The 18,875-nt window shown below is 30.9% G+C and overlaps 2 protein-coding genes across 3 annotated transcripts in view; one reads left to right on the top strand and one right to left on the bottom strand.

Annotated features, from left to right (window-relative positions):
• Positions 1-3: 3 nt before the first annotated feature.
• Positions 4-11,118, bottom strand: LOC139501273 (Parkinson disease protein 7 homolog). Its single transcript, XM_071290308.1, has 5 exons — positions 10,868-11,118; positions 4,742-4,903; positions 3,956-4,025; positions 3,411-3,494; positions 4-934 (listed from the first exon to the last, which is right to left on the bottom strand). Exons 1-5 carry the CDS (start codon positions 10,949-10,951, stop codon positions 774-776), a joined length of 561 nt encoding a protein of 186 aa, XP_071146409.1. The 5' UTR covers positions 10,952-11,118; the 3' UTR covers positions 4-773.
• A 155-nt stretch (positions 11,119-11,273) lies between these two features.
• LOC139501268 (forkhead-associated domain-containing protein 1-like) overlaps positions 11,274-18,875 on the top strand; it is a 32,036-nt gene continuing 24,434 nt past the window's right edge. The window contains exons 1-3 of one of the 2 annotated variants that reach the window (XM_071290297.1): positions 11,274-11,664; positions 13,330-13,536; positions 13,933-13,977. In XM_071290297.1, the coding sequence (XP_071146398.1) occupies positions 11,569-11,664; positions 13,330-13,536; positions 13,933-13,977 (348 nt within the window). In that variant the 5' untranslated portion in view covers positions 11,274-11,568. The remainder of the gene's footprint in view (positions 11,665-13,329; positions 13,537-13,932; positions 13,978-18,875) is intronic. The other variant, XM_071290299.1, reaches the window with a different exon arrangement.

Raw genomic sequence — 18,875 nt, 5'->3', positions numbered from 1 at the left:
TAATTGTTTATAATTTTTTTATTTTCAATCAACAAAAAATGATATTCTATAAATGTCAAGCAGTATATGAAAATGATATTATAACAAAACATATTATGGCACGATTGAGGCATCAGTGTTAAAATTTTTGCAATGATTCAAAATTCAGAATTTTTCAAATAAAGCATTAACTCAAAGCAATTGGAACACTTTGTCAACAAAGGCTTAAGGATGTTCGCTGATCAGTTTCAAAATAAATAACTTTTCATAAAACTAGTATAAATTGATAGGGGAGAGATTGGGGAATCAAAAAAGCCAAAACAATTATAGTGGTCAATGTGCTTGTTTTCAATATATTTGCCATTTGAATTTTGGCGGGAAAATGTTCTCTCTTGACTTTTCATAGCTTTATCATTGACCAGTTTAAGTTCTCAAATACTATTTAAAAAATAAATAAGATTTTATAAGACTTTTACAAAAAGGCTTAAAATTGTACATTTAAAAGATTTATAAAAAGAAAAATGGAGGGTCCATGGGCAAATATTGTTAAGGCATTCAAATGGATAAAACCAGAGGATTCCGAAAAACTGACAAAAATTCCAAAACATGACAAGCAAACAGCCTTAAAAACTATCATTTATCAGATTATCACATGATTTAGTTATGATTCAACAACAAACATGTGAGCTATAGTGATCTTTTTCCCACATTTGAATTTTTATGTCAGTCTTTTCTGTCACTATGTGAAATATCAACAAACAAGCACCAAACTCTGCCATTGTAAAATTATACAATCACATCTTCACAAGCATTGGACTGACCAATGAATTGGCCTTCTCTGCTCCTTGCAATTTTTCCACAATTTTCAAAGCAAATTCAAAAGTTGTTCCAGGTCCTCTGCTGGTGATAATCTTACCATCATTCACTACACGGTCTTCTGAATACTTGTATCCACCTATCAAAAATCAAAAACAAAATGGTAAATTGAGTGATTTAATGTTTTTAAAAAACTCAGCTTAATTTACACAACCTTATTAAATATGTCAGATTGAATGACAATATCTTCATAGGGAAGATAATTGTTCACATGCAATAGGAGTTTCAGAAAATAGTATAAAATTAATCAGTGGATAAGTTATATAAGGGGAAATGGAATCGATATTTGTAAGCATATAAAATCTGAATAAAATGCTTTGCTGAGCACAGCCTGATACGACTGCAGAGGTCAAACCATGAACAGTTGGGGCAAATTTGGACACAATATTCAAGCTTGATACTGTGAATTTTGATTGTGGGCAAATTTTTGACATAATGTAGGTTTCTGACACAAAATATATGTGGTCAAAGATCTTGAAAATCTATTGCACAATACTATGAATTTAAAGATATCTTCTATTCTTGAAACTTTCCAAAATATTTTAAAATAAATTTTGAAAAAAAAATTGACCCCTTGATAATAATCACCCACACTTTTTGACCACCGCCTCCCCCTTGGAACAATTACCCCAAAACTCAATCTCAGCCTACCTTTGTATTATGGAACCTTGTACAATTTAAGAGATATCCATCCACTTACTCACAAGTTATTGTCTGGAAACTAGAAAAACACTTGTTTTTGTCCCTAATTCCTTAACTGATGGTACCATATCCACAAAAATTAATCCCAACCTTCCTTATGTGGTATTAAACCTTCTTGTAAAATTTATTGGAAATCCATTCACTTAAACTTAAGTTATTGTTCAGAAACCAAATGTGAATTCAGACGACGACAACAACATCAAAGCGATATATGAACCCCAAAATATTTTTTTGCAGTCATATAAAAAGGTTAATTTGTAAAGAAATAGTAGAAAGAGCCATAGAAAAACTTGGGGGAAAATAAATAGAGAATGTGTCCCCATGGACACAGATAATGCCCCTGCTTGCATACAACATTATAAATGGAAATAACTTATGAACGATAAAAGTAATGCTACCCAAATTTATACTTGATATGACTTTTGTGGTAATAAGTATAATATTGTGTATAGGTTTTATAATGTTTGGTTGAGGCAAACTAAGTTACAGAACGGAAACTAAAAATTTGCAATTTGTTTGGAGTGATGTTACCAAAACTCTTACTTGATCTGTATTTTTTTAATTAGCATTGATTATAAGTTTCATAACATTTGATTGAGGCTAACTAAACTTAGAGAACAGAAACTAAAAAGTTTGAATTTTTTCATTTATAAAGGGGCATAACTCCAGAATGGGTAAAGTGACGCCACCAAAATTAAAACTTGATCTGTGTTTTGTAGTAATAAGCATTGTGTAAAAGTGTCATAACATTTGGTTGAGGCAAACTTGTTAGAGAACGGAAACCAATTTTTAGATGTACATAGAGACAGACAAGGGTAAAACTTAATGCCCCCTCTACTACAGCGGGGCATACAAAACATGTTTTTACAGTTGGTAGGATAATTTTGGGGTGTTGGATGAGCAATGGTAATTCTTTAAAATTGGTCTGATGTTATATTCCTTTTATATTTGCCTATGGTTACCAAGTACTCCATGGTTTACACAACTGGTGCAACTGAGCAATACTAATTTATATGAATGCTGAAAGTGTTTGTGAAAGTCACAATAATTATTTTTAAGCACAAAATTTCTTGTCCTCAATTTTAGACAGGTAAATTTATTTTTATATAGATGTTGGTGTATTTTCCCAAATATAGGCATAAGGGAAGGTTACTGATGAAGGTTTTTAAAGTAGAAGGAACTAAGGAAACTCGTAAGAAAGAATTTAAATAAATGGATGCAAATGATGTATTGTGTATTACCCAAATCCTGCAAACAATCTAGTTGAAATATGCAAAAATTTCTAGTTGTTTTCTACATCATTTTATTTTAAAGAATTATTTGAATTTTTCTTAAATTCAGTATTTTGTGCTTGTTTTTATGAAACCAGTAGCTTTTTAAAAGCATTTCACCAAGACAAAACCAGAAATTCAAGTTGCCAATGGACATAAAAGAGAATAAGATTGAAAGAAGAAATTCAGAATTTCAACCTATTTAGTCCACACAAAACAGTAGATGTGTTATTATTTTTAAAAAAGCCAACTGTAGATCACAACCAATATATGATCTTTTAAAGCACAAGTCTTAGTCTGGCTGATTGATTAGACATGTCTTGATTTATGTCTTGCAATCAGCCTTGGGTTCTTATTTAAAAAAAAATAATCTATATGCTATTCAATTCTGCATTAACTGGGCAAATAATAAGGAGATTTGTTTTTCCAAAGATTGCTGCTGATATCATATCTTAAATTCTTTGCATAAATTTGTAAACTATAAATAACAGGTAATATTTAGGTACACAAGTTTTAAATTTTCACAAAACAAGATAATGTTTAAAAATTTATTTTACTGTGTTTAAAAAACTAAAATGTTACCTTCCACCATTTTATCTTTCATACTTGGATAAGATGTAACTGTTTTTCCACCACATATCTTGTGAGCTTTGAGAGCTGTTGGACCTGTAAATATAGTACACAAAGAAATACTGAAGAATAATAATAAAATACTGCTTAAGTCTTCTGGTATACACAAATTGCAAATCTTGTTTGAAAGAGCATGACTTTGTGTAAAAACCACTGTCTATTGATGAAAACAATTATGATGACATCTAGATGTGTTACAAGTTTTTGTTATGCAAGGTGGCATTGGTCATTGATGAATGAATACCCTACACATTTTATTATACATTTGGGTTATCTAACCAGATTGTAAATTTCTCTTGTCCATTTAGAACATACAGAGCAGAAAATTCAATAATTTAAAAAAAAAAATGCACTTCTCATTATATTACTTATATAGGTATTACACATGACAAAAAAGGATAAGATTAAATAATTTAACTACCATTAGAGATCACGCACATCAAATGGCTTGTATCATGTGTTCGTTGACTTAAGATAAGAACACTATAATGTCATACCTGCACAAATAGCAGCTACATATCGTCCACCCTTTTCTTGTTCTTGAAGCAGATTCCCAACTGCAGTAGACTATAAATGAAATAAATAGGATTTTAAAACTTCCATAAAATACCCAAATACCAAATGCAAAAGTTGAAACAAGAGAACACACACTGACATGTGTTGCCTACTTTACTTATTATGATAAAAGTTATGTTGAAGAACAAAAAGAATGGTATCACATAAATTTAACATTATCAATGATCCATATAAATATGATCAAAGTCAGGTAAACCCTGTCAAACAGACACTTTACAATCATTCCATACCCAAATGTAGTTGATTTTTAATAGCTCAAAGTATCTGATATAGGTAAACTGGCACACATTGATCAAGGAACTTTGAAAATGTCGGCAAGGTCACATGAAATCTACAAGACATTCATGTACACCTCACTCATTCCATTCATCAAATATAAAAGCCATTATGTTCAAAGAATCTGAGAAATAGACCAAAACCTAATATCTATTACTAGAGCCTGTAATTCAGTTGGGTGTTTTTTGTTGCTGTATATCATATTTGTTATTCTGTTTATTGTAATGTCCATAATTGGCATAAATCAGGCCATTAGCTTTCTTATTTGAATTGCTTTACATTTGTCATTCCGCAGCCTTTTAAAACTTGCTATGCCATACGTTTTGTTCATTGTAGATGTCTGTACAGTGACCTATATTTGCAAAGTTCTACATCATTTAGGATCTGGTTGAGCTGATGAAATAAATAAGCTATGGTTACTATGGAGATACCTGACAGAGATTATTTGCTCCTCCTGCTCCACCAGGACAAACCACCACATCATAAGGACCAGATTTCAAAGCATCATCAAGACTCTTATCAGGAACAATTTTCACCTGTCTACTGCAGACAACTGGATCAATGCCATCAATACCTGCAAGTGTCACATCTACCTATAATAACAGACAATTACATGTACATTAAGTTTACAGGGGAAATATTTTTAAGCTTTCTAAATTGAAAAGAAAGAGGGATGTTAAGACTTTTTTTGTCATAGTTTTAATCTAACATTATATAATAAAGCCAAATGATTTGTAAATAAAGAAAGAGCAAAGGCATATGTACATAAAGTAGAAGCCTAAATTATGATATGATGACATCATAATTGATGAAATTTTAATCTATAGTGTATCTAATAGTATAAAATCTTTAATTTTGTTGAAATACATGCACATGTACATCATGGGATATGAAGAGTATACATAGGATTGAATGATTTAATATAGTATATATAATTTGTAGGTTATTTTGTGCTTTTGTTATCTATTATACAATGACCATTGTTTTCCTGTACTGATTTGTATGTTCTTTTACTCTCTGATCAGGCTGACCAAGATTAATAAGGGAAAAGGTTGAGATTGCAAATACCTAGTTTAACCCCTCTACATATGCAGGTACTTGTTAAATATTCCCATAGAAGATACTGGACTCAACAATATAAACATTTTTACCATAACTCATTCTTTTTTATCGATATCTGCATATAGTCTTGGGGGACTAGATTTCTAATGTAAATATGAAAATTTCAACAGAGTTTGAAATGTTCATTTTAGGAGCTGAACTCTTGTATAGAAGACGTTACAATCCAAAAATCCTTGTTGTTGCCCCACATGGGAATAAACAGATAAACATATAGTGTACCGTATTTTATAGACACTAGATGATAAAAAGCTTGAGATACCCTATAGACACCTATCTATTGTTAATGTCTGTACATTGTATGTTGAAGCCTGCAAGTCTCTCTGCTAATTTTTGTCACAGTATTGCTGTTTGATTGTGCACAATACACCTTATAATTATCACTTATTGAGTCTTTTGACAGCCAATGATTTTTTAGCATCAAAACAAAGTTCTAGAAATCTTTTTATTTCTGGTGGTCCCTGAAGAAAAACTGCTGACCTCACTACTTTTTATATTAATAATTCTGAAATTGTGATGGTCCTTTGCATATTTTAGTTGTCAAATCCCTGGGACCACCACTGTTCGAGAACTCTGATCAAAATTGAAAAAAGGATTGGATATATATATCACTGTCCAAAGCAATTATTTTTACAGCAAACATCATTAGGTCACTCAATTGATGCAAAAAGGAGGTAAATGTCAGATGCAAAATCTAAAACCTCAAAATTAATATTAAGTAATGGAATATGTTTGAATTAAGGTGTAATTGTAATGTAATTGATTACATTGAATTTGTGTGTAATTGTAATATAATCAATCACATTGACTTAGTGTGTAATTGAAATGTAAACTATTACATTGAATTAGCATGTAATTGTAATTGTAATGTAATCAATTACATTAAAGTATATGAAACGAGTGACTGGTGAAAAATAATGTTTACCCAATTCTTGAACCAATGCAGGGCACAGCTTTATACGACCACAGAGGTCAAACCCTGAACAGTTGGGGCAAGTATGGACACAACATTCAAGTTTGATACAGCTCTGAATTTGGATTGTGATTAAATAGTTGACACAGCATAGGTTTCTGGCACAGAATGAATGTGGTCTGTTCACCTCCCCCTTTCCCTTATTTCAAAAATAATCTCAATTCAAATTTCTTATGGAGTTTGCAACAATAACTACTCATTTAAATACATCATGAAATATCAAAATATAAAATGACATACAGTCATGGTTAAAATTAATAGTAACTTCTAAAAATAGTTTTACAGATAATCATCTCAAGACAATCATCATGATTCATTTCTAAATACATAATTTTAAAGCAGAGTAAGGGAGGTAATCAAACATATATATAGTATTCTTTAAATAGAATTAGGTTACCTCCCTTACACTGCTTTTAAATTGTCAAAACTGTCCTTTAACCAGAAATACCCTTGTTTTCCCCCTTTTTTTGCCCCTAATTGCTAAATGATTTGAGACATAACAACCCCACCCCCACCCCCATAACCGTCCCTTTGTAGTATGGAAAAATTGTGGTATAATTTCAGAGAGTCAGAGAGATTCATACACTTAATCACAAGTTATTAACCTTGAAACTACAAAAATGTTTATTTTGGCCCCTTATTCCTAAACCTTTGAGACCATAAACCCCAAAATAAATCCCAACCTTCCTTTTGTGGTTATAAACATATGTTAAAATTTTATTGATTTCTATTTATTTATACTAGTTATTATCCGGAAACATTAATATAATTGTTAGATTTGAAATGTTATTCCAAATTGTTGGGTTACTTTATTTATTATTACTGAATTTATTTATTTTATTTATAATACTTGTAGATACTATTTTTGGGTATTTGCGCATATGTAATGTTGCGATCATGAACATTATAATATCTCCCGTTTTTAAGTTTTATGACGTTTCGCTTTTGACGTACGTTACGTTGTCTAGTTTTTTATTCATTGCTAGTTATTTGATATTCGGAGACACATCATTATTTTATACAGGTTGGGAACAAACCCTCTGTATGGTGATTATACCTATATAGAGGGATAATCCTTCTATAGAGGGGTAAAATTATCCCTCTATAGAGGGGTATTTTTGTTTAAACTGGATTTAAATCAAAATAGGGCAGAATGGCATTCTCTACTTATTATGGCAGTAACCTGGAACAGTTGATGCACCAATTAATGTACTTAATTTAATATGCACATACCCAGTTTGATACTTATCTGACTAAATATAAAATCTATTGTTCACCATGATTGAAAGCTCTGATGATCAGGTAAATTCTACTCACTTATGCCTCACTGAACAGAATTTCTATTGTTAGATTTAACATGAAATTTAAAGGTCAATTAGCACCGGCGTTTTGCATTTGCGCCGATCTGCATTTCATTTGCGCCGATTTATCTTTCATTTGCGCCGATTTTTTTTTTCATTTGCGCCGATTTTTTTTACAGGTAAATTACAGGTGAATAGATATAAGAAGATGTGGTATGAGTGCAAATGAGAGAACTCTCCATCCAAGTCATGTCATTTTTCATTTATCATTTAAGACCTCTTCCATTAGCCATTTGTACAAATGTAATGAATTGTCAATCATAACATGTATATAACTGTTGTCTCCTGCTCACTACTGAGAGATGGAAGAAGACCTACAAGATACACCTCCAGACTTTTTCTTGACAGTACCCGTAGTTCTTTAACCTCTGTCTTTCGGATATCTGCCACATGTTTATGCTCGATCAGTGTTTTGACAATAGAATCCGTGGTGACTCTGGGTTTACACGATTTGTGGTACATTCGTAAGATATGTTCTTATGTTTCAGGACACTAAAGTTCCGATATGTATGGCCCTCGATGATTAAAAAATTTACTCCTCGGTTTCAGTGTGTAATATGTCCATCATGTTACAACGAAGTTCCAGAACAATATGAATCAAAATAAACTTATTTAATCATACGTTTTTTGATTGAGTTAAGTCTGCCAATTGATATTTTATCGTATGTTTTTCTTTGTTGTGATGTTATGCTATTGTTTCAGAAAAAGGGAGAAGGTTTGAATCCATTAAAACGTTTAATCCCGCTGCAAATGTTTGCACCTGTCCTAAGTCAGGAATCTGATGTACAGTAGTTGTCGTTGGTTTATGTAATATATACGTGTTTCTCGTTTCTCGTTTTGTTTATATAGATTAGACCGTTGGTTTTCCCGTTTGAATGGTTTTACACTAGTAATTTTGGGGCCCTTTATAGCTTGTTGTTCGTTGTGAGCCAAGGCTCCGTGTTGAAGGCCGTACTTTAACCTATAATGGTTTACTTTTTAAATTGTTATTTGTATGGAGAATTGTCTCATTGGCACTCACACCACATCTTCCTATATCTATTAAACATAAATAAACAACATTTATAACCAGATTTTATCAATGGTATAGTACAGTACATGTACAAGTATTAAATTACCTGTAAATCTAATTAGGAACAAATATAAAATCGGCGCAAATGAAAAAATGAAATTGGCGCAAATGAAAGAATGAAAATTTTCAAATTGGCGCAAATGTCATACGCCCATTAGCACATACTTACAAGTTCTCGTCCAATCAAATTGCTTGAATTTGCCTTCTAATTTTCATAGTACATACTTTTTCCGTGTACTAAGTAACTACGCATGAATGACCACAAGGGTAAGATTTCATTGTATTGTAATCAAGATATTAGAACAAAAATTGCTACTGGCTATTTTGAAATAAATTATGTGTTCCAAATTTAACTAAATAGTTTGTAATTAGTTTTCAAACAGATTTTTAACATCCTACTAATCAATCTTTTGATCTAAATTTTGTTTTGACAATTAAAAAAGTTTCTTTCATTTAAATAAAGAGTAATAATAATGGTGCTTTATACCTTGATTAAAGTACAACTCAATCTAAAATTTGTAATCCTTTATCTTCCATGCAATTACTTTGTACACAAAAAGAGTCAACCATGAATCTTTTAAAGGGAAATTATTAATAAAGAAATTTGATATATTTAGTCATAAATTGGTCGATAATTGGTTGCCTAATGTCCAGTGACAAATATTTCATGCATATAAACTACCTACTAGACTACCTATGGGTACATACCATGGGCAGATCCAGCCATTTTTTAAAGGTGTTTCAACCAAAGATGTGGGACGGGGATCCAACTGTTTGTGATAGTTTTAGGTTTTATGTGAAATTAAAAAAATGTTTTCAAGAATGTAAAGCTTTCACTGCAATTTAAGAATTGTCTGCTCTTGGTCAATTCATTTTGTCATCTTACCATGTAAATAAGTACATGTATAGTAAAACAACGTTTTCGTTCATATCAATAAACATACGTACACCAGCAGCTACCTTCTTTACATTCTAAAGTCAAGGGCCTTTTGAAATCCAATTTTTACAATGATATTATAGTGAGTAGATTTACAAAACTACGTAAATGAGCTACATCCAGTCAGCCAAAACATATCAATAGACTAATTACAGGATTACTCAAGTTGTAAATATGTGCTAAATTGGATATTGTATAGAAAGGTATATACTATGAAAATAAGAGCTTTGGGGCAAAGCCCCTCGCTCTAATTTTCATAGTATATACCTTTCTATACAATAACCGAGACCTATTCCTTTTGCTGTTGATCAGGTGTTCAGATAGGTTTACAATAGATTGCAAGTTTTGTCACTTTAGCAGAAAACTGGTTATCCTAATTTTTAGTAAAGTGCATATGTTGATGCATATAATGCTAGAGATTATAGCCAATATAACTAGATAATGCCATTCTGCCCTAATTTGCTTTAAATCCAGTGCAAACAAAAATAACCCTCTATAGAAGGATAATTTTATCCCTCTAAAGAAGGATTATCCCTCTATAGAGGTATAATCACCCTACAGGGGGTTTGTTCCCAACCTGTTATAGAGAGATCATAATCGGTAAGAGATAATTTATGTACAGTTTTAAGAACAATATTTATTTTAAGAAGAAATATTAAGAATTGTAAAAGTATTTATAAATTAATATTTATTCTAATTAACTTTTTAATTTAACAAGTTACTTATGAAGCGTGAAAGAAAGTGAATCATATTGTTTGATTAGTATTTAATGCCTTTAGTTTTTTAAGTTATATTTTTACTTACGATGTATGTTTATGTGTATTTTATTTTATTGAAGAGAATCGGTTGTTATGATATAGTATATTTAGCCATATGTAGTTTTGAAGAATAAAGATACTTATATAGAACGCATACTCGACTTATCGCCTTATTTGATGTCTTTGATGTGATCCGTTACAATAACATGTACATTAAGATACATAAGTTTATTCAAGCGGGACAGATTCTCGGGTCTGATAGCCGGGAATAGCGATAAGGTGTATTATTTTGGGCCGATTATAATTTTGGGACTCAGCCTAAGCATAAGGTACGTACTCCTCCCCGTCTTAGAACATCCACTGTGATGACGGTTTCCATTTCTTCTGCCCCTTCGGCGAGTAGAACAAGTGCACTTGGCATTTTTGTTTTTGCTAAAAGCTGTCACTTGGCAATTTAATATTTCAAAGTTGTCCAAATTTTATTAAAAAATATGTAAACATTAAATTCAGAAGCACAATGCAACTTGTTTAACCTCCTAGTTACTTCGTTAGTTTAAACGTATGAAAGATACAGATTTTTTATTCAATAATCTCTACTAGAAAATTTTTGTAAAAATTATTAAAGTGTACCTTCAACATTTATATCTTACATAACACTAGAAAAGACAATTAAAAATATAGCCTTTATAAGATTAAAACTATTATTCAGAGATAAAAACAATTCTGCTTATTTTTGTATCCAGGTTCGAGGTTTCGGATGTTTGGTTGTTATGCGCTATTGGGCATGCGCAACATCACTCGCGCCGACAAAAAACTTGTTTATTCTGCATGTAAAATAGAAAAACAATTGATTCTGACTTAATTTACTAATCCCACGTGGAGAATTTAATCCTACATTGATAGAGTCTGCAAATATCTCATCAAAACTGACAACTGAAGAAATATTTTCAGGAAACACGTGGGAAAACGGGCACCTGTTCATGAGTATTTGGTAACCCGAGCAGCAACCAAATGTAAACAACTTTCTAGAGTGTCAAGATGAAAGCATTTTTAAAAGGAAATGATGGGTCTGCATTTACTTTAGCCCCCAAAGTGACAACAGTTGGACGTGAAGGTTGTGACATCAACTTACAGGTATAGATTTATTGAATATTCATATATTTGAAAAAAGTGTAGTACACAGAAAAACCACACTTCAAGAGGGGTATGATCCTGGATCTGGCTTATTGTTTTTTGAGAATTCCATATCCTGCTTCTCCATGCCACAATAGTGCATGTTATCTCACGTTTCCCGCCAGACTTTGTATCCTGTTTTCACGCTTTTAAATTATTCAACTTTTACGTGTCCCACTAAAAAAGGAAGCCAAGCCAATCCTGTGTCATGCTTAGACCTCAATACACCTTATTGCTAGTTGTCCGCTATTACTGAACATCACACAGGTTCCCTTAAAATTTCGACGTCATAATACAAAATATCTGACGCCACAATGGAAAAGTGATTGTTGTATGACGCCAATAGTTCAAGCAGGACCGATACACCTTATCGCTATTTCCGCTTGACCCGAGAATCTGTTCCGCTTGAACTATTGGCGTCATACAACAATCACTTTTCCATTGTGGCGTCAGATATTTTGAATTATGACGTCAAAATTTTACGGGAACCTGTGTGATGTCCAGTAATGGCGGACAAATAGCGATAAGGTGTATTCTCAGGTCAGCTGAGAATAGCGATAAAATTTTGAGACCCACTTCAAGTATCTGTATAATACTGGAAATGAACTCAAAATACTGAGTAAAACTTATCCAGGAAGTGTGTGTGCGCCACTGATGTAACTAGTCACACGATTTATAAACTGCCTTTAGTGCCTTAAAACTTTCCACAGTTTTACAGTTCACGGTAGTATTTGGTAGTAAGTTCCAGTCAATGATAATTTGTGGAAAAAATGAATGTTTATATATGTCAATATTTGCTGATAAGAGTTTTATTTGTTTGAAGTTCTGGATGGTCTAGTATTAAATTCTACGTGATGTTCAGTGGGGATGGCTACCAGGTCAGTCACTATTTTGTATAGTAGTACCAGTCGTTGTTAGCGTCTTCTTTCCACAAGAGGTTTCCATCCAAGGTCCTTCATCATGAAGGTGACACTACTCACTTGTCTCTGAAAAAATCACCTATATTCATGTACCTTTATATTAAAAAAGATGATCAAATCACTTTTCTGAGAGTAGTCTGAGATTACTCTGACGTCCAACAGCTGTTTTGCCAGGCCCACGGCCCCAGCTTGTCTGGCAAACAGCTGTTGGACGTCAGAGTAATCTCATACTAGTCTGAGAGTATCAAATTTCATTATATTTTGGTTCATGGTTGTTCATCCTTCAGAATGTAAGAGGGTAGGAATGCCTCTTATGTTTAGTATCAAACAGTCATTTGCAGCTACTTTTAATGTCAAATTTGTTGAAATTACAGTGTGAATTGTCAGGGGTGTCAAATAAATTACTCTTGCATGTCTTGCCACTATGTTTCAAAATAAATAAAACATATTTCGTCAAAATCAGATGATTTTTTTTCAATCATCAGTTAAAATTGTACATTTATCATCATGCATCAAAAACTATCATTGGCATCATTTAGCTAGGTATTTTACCATTATTCCTAATGAAGGTACTCCTACCATGACCCGCCTGTAATGTTTTATATTCCTTGATCATTCACTTTTTACACCTTTTACAGATTATTTAGCTTTGTAAAGTTAATATTGTTTTTCATGCTTTTTGAATGATTATTTAAACTAATTACAGACACAAGGTGTTGACCTTCAACATAGTGTTATTGAGTACAGTGAACAAGAAGATGGTTATGTGCTGCAAGATCTGAACACATCCCAAGGAACATATGTAAACGAATGTAGAGTTCAGAATGCAACTGTCAGATTGGCGCCTGGAGACCTAATTAAGTTTGGATATAATGGTGTACCATTCACATTAGAAATTGAAAATCCACCACCAGTAAGTGAATATTTATTAATCTATTGTAATGCCACAAAAGTAAATATGTCAGAACTTTGCCCTTGCAGTTAGAACTACGTTTTGTGGTAGTCAACATTATGCCCTTGTAGTAAGAACTAAGATTTTAACAGGTGTTCAATAACAAAGATTTCAGATTAAATTGTATGCATACATTACATTTTAAGTAACAAAATTTAAAATTAGGAGTTACCTTTAAAAACCAGATGCCCAAAATCAGAAAGAAAAAGCGCAGTGGTATATTTGTAGTTTATCATCTCCTCCTAAACTGTTATTTATTATTCATGTTTACACGATACACAGGCTCAAGTTTCATTATCATAGTTAAATGATAACATGTAACTTCATTTCTTATTTGTACAATTCTCATTTTAATAGGAGCGACAGTTTTCACAAAGTCAGTTATTAAGATCATCCACTCAGGTAGAGTAACATTGTTAATATTTCACTTCCAATAGACCTGCATGTTCTTTTTCTCTTGGTGATGGTTGTTTTTCCTTTCTATCTTGTCTATAGTACATTTAGCCTTATTGGCATACAGGCACTTTAAAACATTTTGATACCAAACATGTAAACATGCAGTGACAGAATGCAAAATTTTCACTACACTCTTTTTGCTTGCTTTATTTTATTAAGGCAAACATGGAACACAACATTTATAGTATATCTACATGTATGTTCATATTTTAAAAACAAATATCCTTTATATTTGTTTGAGGATAAAAGCTTGCTTTCACTAGTGCATCAAAATTACACAAACAATAAGAATCTAGAAATATTAAAAGGCTTAAAATTAAAATATCTTGCAATTTATATAGTGAACATTTAATTTACTGCATGTTGAAATGGAATTTACATACAGACTAACAGCAGTCACAAAAACAAATAGTGCATACATCTTTTAAATGTCTTTAAAGAAGTTAAAAGAACCCTATCTTTCTCCTACTTTTTATCATTAGCTTGTGTATATATTTCAATTTCATAAACAACAGCATTAGTGTCAGACATAGTTATAAACAAACCTGTGTTTTAGTAACTTTAGAAAATATATCTTGATTGTCCTTTTTTTGGAAAATGATAGTAAAAAATCAGAAATAATTAACTATGTTAAAAGATTGAATACATATTGTAAATTTCTGTATGATGGTTTCCACCTTCTTATTCAGACAATGAAAAGATTCATTAAAAAGAGTCTGTGTATTCCCTTGTAACTTTGGTGTTGGTGTTTTTATGTGTTCAATAAATTTACAAAATACATGAAATATATATTTTTTCCGTTTGTAATTTGTATTGAACCAATTTGTCAATTAACACTTTCACTTCACACTTTACATGTTAATTCATATCTTGCTAGGTGTGATAGTTTGGAATATCAAGTTGAACATTTTTGAAAAACATTGTAACATTCACCACAATTGTTACTTCACCCTACCATATTCTCCACTCCAAAGTATCTTTACTGGAAAGCTTATTTTCAAGTCTTTCATGTTGAATGTGTTGAAGACATTGCTATCATTCATAATAGATGACATAATACATTGGCATTGATATTTTACTGTTGCAGGAGGTTGCTAATAGAAAATATGCTGTACTAGATCAATGAAAACTGTGTCAAAAAAGATACAACTTCTTATTATGTTTCTGCTGTTATGAAAAAAGGGACTGCAAGTACATTCCAACAAGTTAATCATTTCATTTAATAATATTATAAATGGTACATTGTACTACAGTTTTACAGAGTCAAAAGACAAATTCAAGTCAAATTGGATTGAGAGTTCAAGTTTTCCTTAGATATCTTGAATACAGTTGACACACTTTCGTCAGCTCTTCCTATTCCTTTGTTTACTGTTTTTCTCTCTTTTCTGTAGAAAACTTCTTTCTATCATCAGTTATCTAGATATCGACAGGTATGTCCACATAAATCATGTAATATAATATTGCTTGGAATGACAGTTACAAAGGTATAACTACAGACAATAAGTCTTTTCAAGTTGTGCCTCACCATCAAATATTTACAAGCTTGTGAAATTATGTGTGATACAATTAAAGGTAAAATCTATGATATTTTTTAATGTTTTCTATAAGAGTTAATATACATCCACCAGCATATGTCAGCTCAATGCTTTTGGTCAATCCTTAGATAAAAATATTACAAAAATAATATATTTCCTGATCTGGTTTTCAGTATAATATTGTTATACAAAAAGGGAAATTCCACACATTCAATACATTTAGGATTATTAAGATAGATAACTGTTTTGGCATTATTATACATTTAATAAGCAATCTATATTTGTAGATCTCTGCAAAGTACATCCATGGCTTGAGACAGTCATGTCATTTTGTCTGCTTGAAACTGTACATACATGTCTGTCATTTCTGTACTCTTATGAACTTTATTCAATCATACTTATAGAATTTTGTTAATTTTATTACTTTTATGACATTTATCATACACAATTAAGATAAGTTCATTACTGCTCAGCATTCAGAAATAGATACATTATTTGGTCTGCTGTTTTAGAATGTATTGATTAAATGACTAAATAGCTAGGGTAATCTTTTACAATTACAAGGGATAAGACATATAATAAGAAACACATTCTGTAGATTTTGACCTTTTTAGTGTCTTACCAAGCCTTCAACTAAGCTGTCAATTACATGTTATAATGTAGTATATGTAGGTCAGTGACTGCATGAACCAATACACAATAATATTAAATATAAACCTTTTAAAATTAATTTATGTTTTTTGTACACATATGTACCGTTCAAAAAAGGTAGACACATTTATGTAGAATGCATTCAGATAAATATCGTGGAAGGGATAATTATTCTACAAAAATATAGCATAAGATAGTGTAAAATGTTTTTACACCACAATAACCTCCATAAATATATCACTGCCTTGATGTCAGCATTAAGCTCGCAAAATGTATACTTTCAAAATATATTGTACATATGACATTGTACGTTCATACACTAGATTTTAATGGATTCTGCATGTCAGAGATATAGAGGAATATTGGGTCGTATCTATCTCTTATATTTTTTCTAAGTATTTATAAAAAGTTTGTCCTTTTTTTTCTCTCACAAAAAAACATTTCAAATACGAAAATTTGTTTAATAATGGTTTATATGATAAGTTTATTTGTTATTTAAAAAAAACACCAAAAGAGCAGGCTCTAGCTGAAGTCTTATTTTAAAAGATTTAAATACATAATTTTAAACTAGAGTTATCTCCCATTTTTAAAAGTATTTGTATTTGTTAGTGTGCGATGAACTGATTAAAAAGAAAATTACAAACCCAGCAGTAGTTGTTAGGTGGTTATATTTACTTTGATCAAACTTCCGGTACAACATTGAAGATATATTGTATATAAATTTAAAAAATGAAACTTTAAAGTATGATGAATTGAATATGCGCTTCATGATTTATTTCTTTTCATCATTTAAATCTTTAAAAAATGAAGCATTCAAATATATTACATGGTTATAAATTTTCATTCAACCATTTAAAAAATATAAATACAACTTTGATAAAAAGCTTTATACTACCAGTATTTGCATTTGAAGCTCTGAAGAAGAATTTTAAATTGTGTAAAAAAGGACTAACTTTTAGCTAACAATATGCATGTCTTGTATGTCTATGACACGATATTTCAATTCGTTCATGCAAATTTGGTTTCTTATACACTTTGGACAGATATGAATGTATTTTATATGAGGGTCTGGATGAGGGGGGGTCTGTTATTCTGTAAACATTTCATTTTCACCCCTTTTTTCTCTAATCTTTAAAAAATTAACCCCTTTTTTTCTCAAATCTTCAAAAAATTAACCCCTTTTTTTCTCTAATCTTAATTTTTTTGCCCGTTATTCTCTAATCTTCATTTTTTAAGGGCATTATTCTTTAATCATTTAACCCCATCCAAACCCTCTAATATAGGACTTATTTTCTTAAAAGTCCTTTTTCATGGTTTTATTTATAGTGTTGGTACAGATTCTATCAAATAAATTGACTGTATTGTGCAAGAGTATGTTATTATGCACTGCTAAAAGATTTCGCTTATTACATGTCTGATAAGTCTGCTTATGAATTCAAGATAATCTAAAAGCATCTGCAAGTTTTATTCCTTATTTGATAACACAGCATAAACTATTTTTGTTTTGCAATTAAGGTTATACTGTGGATTCATTATTACTATTATTTGGTTATCAATTGGAACAAAAAAAAATCAATTAACTGTAGAAGAACGTAAGATTACAATTATAGTGGGCCTCTCTTTTCAATTTTAACCTTACTGTATGAACTTCAGAAATATGTTTTTTAAAAAGTTTATATTTACAGGTTAAATATATTACCTTGTCAAAACTTGACAAATTGTAAAGATAAAGAAAGTCTGTGTTTATAGAGAGTTTACAAAACTTCTTTTACCTAAATCCCAACAATGAACTTAATCTTCAATTCATCAGAGATAAATATTTATTGTAAAATGGCATGTGAGAAAACTTTAAACAATAAATGAGAGGTATTTATCTTTTATTTAATGGCACAGATAGGCTGATTTTCACTGAAGATACTATAAATAAATGATAAAATCATCAATAATCTGACTGAGTGGACTACCATAAAGATGCTTAAATAGTCTGAATTAATGGCGTAATAAGCTTAACTCTCAATTAGATATGCCTTTCTCATTTAAGCTTAATATAGACATGCATTAATATTTATCTTGGTTACTATTGAGGTCGGGTAAATACTGGATCTCTGAAGTAAATTGAGTTTTTATTGATTTCTGTTATACTTAAATTTTGAAATGCAATCTTTTTTCTGACAAATATCACAATTATTGTCTGCAGTTTTTAAGTACAAACACATTGCAGGTTAATCAATGTAAATTCATTTTTAAATAGAATGTAATTTTTTTTTAATAAATTTTCTAAACAATGAATATAACTCATATCAAATAGTGATCTAACATTTTTATTTATTTACTGAAAATTTTATTTAGCAGGTAATTGCTAATACATATGTATTGAATTAAATCTTTATGATAATGTTTAGTTGTCCAATTTACCCCATACGTGTACTTCAGGTGTTAAAATTTAACTTTTTCAAACTTTAACCATTATCCTCAAAACTTTTAAACAATTTACATTGTAATAGAACTATTTTCTTTACCATTACAGTTATATCCTATTCTTTTGAGAACAACTTTTAATTGGAAGTTTTTATGTATTTTAGGTTTACATTTATCGGTTTACATATATACCTACCTTGTTAAAACTTTAAATCCCTCGTCAAAAGATTCCATAATTCC

This window comes from Mytilus edulis, chromosome 13 (genome assembly GCF_963676685.1).
Source record: "Mytilus edulis chromosome 13, xbMytEdul2.2, whole genome shotgun sequence".
Classification (NCBI taxonomy): Eukaryota; Metazoa; Mollusca; class Bivalvia; order Mytilida; family Mytilidae; genus Mytilus; species Mytilus edulis.
The sequence above is the reverse complement of the archived record's forward strand: the minus strand, read 5'-3'. Positions and strand labels throughout refer to the sequence as shown.

Excerpts from the sequence above, each read along its gene's own strand:
- LOC139501273 (XM_071290308.1), bottom strand. The coding sequence starts at position 10,951 with ATGCCAAGTGCACTTGTTCTACTCGCCGAAGGGGCAGAAGAAATGGAA. Across the intron at positions 3,495-3,955 it reads TGTAGCTGCTATTTGTGCAG|GTCCAACAGCTCTCAAAGCT; the intron begins GTATGACATTAT and ends CTATATTTACAG. Across the intron at positions 935-3,410 it reads GAAAGATAAAATGGTGGAAG|GTGGATACAAGTATTCAGAA; the intron begins GTAACATTTTAG and ends GATTTTTGATAG.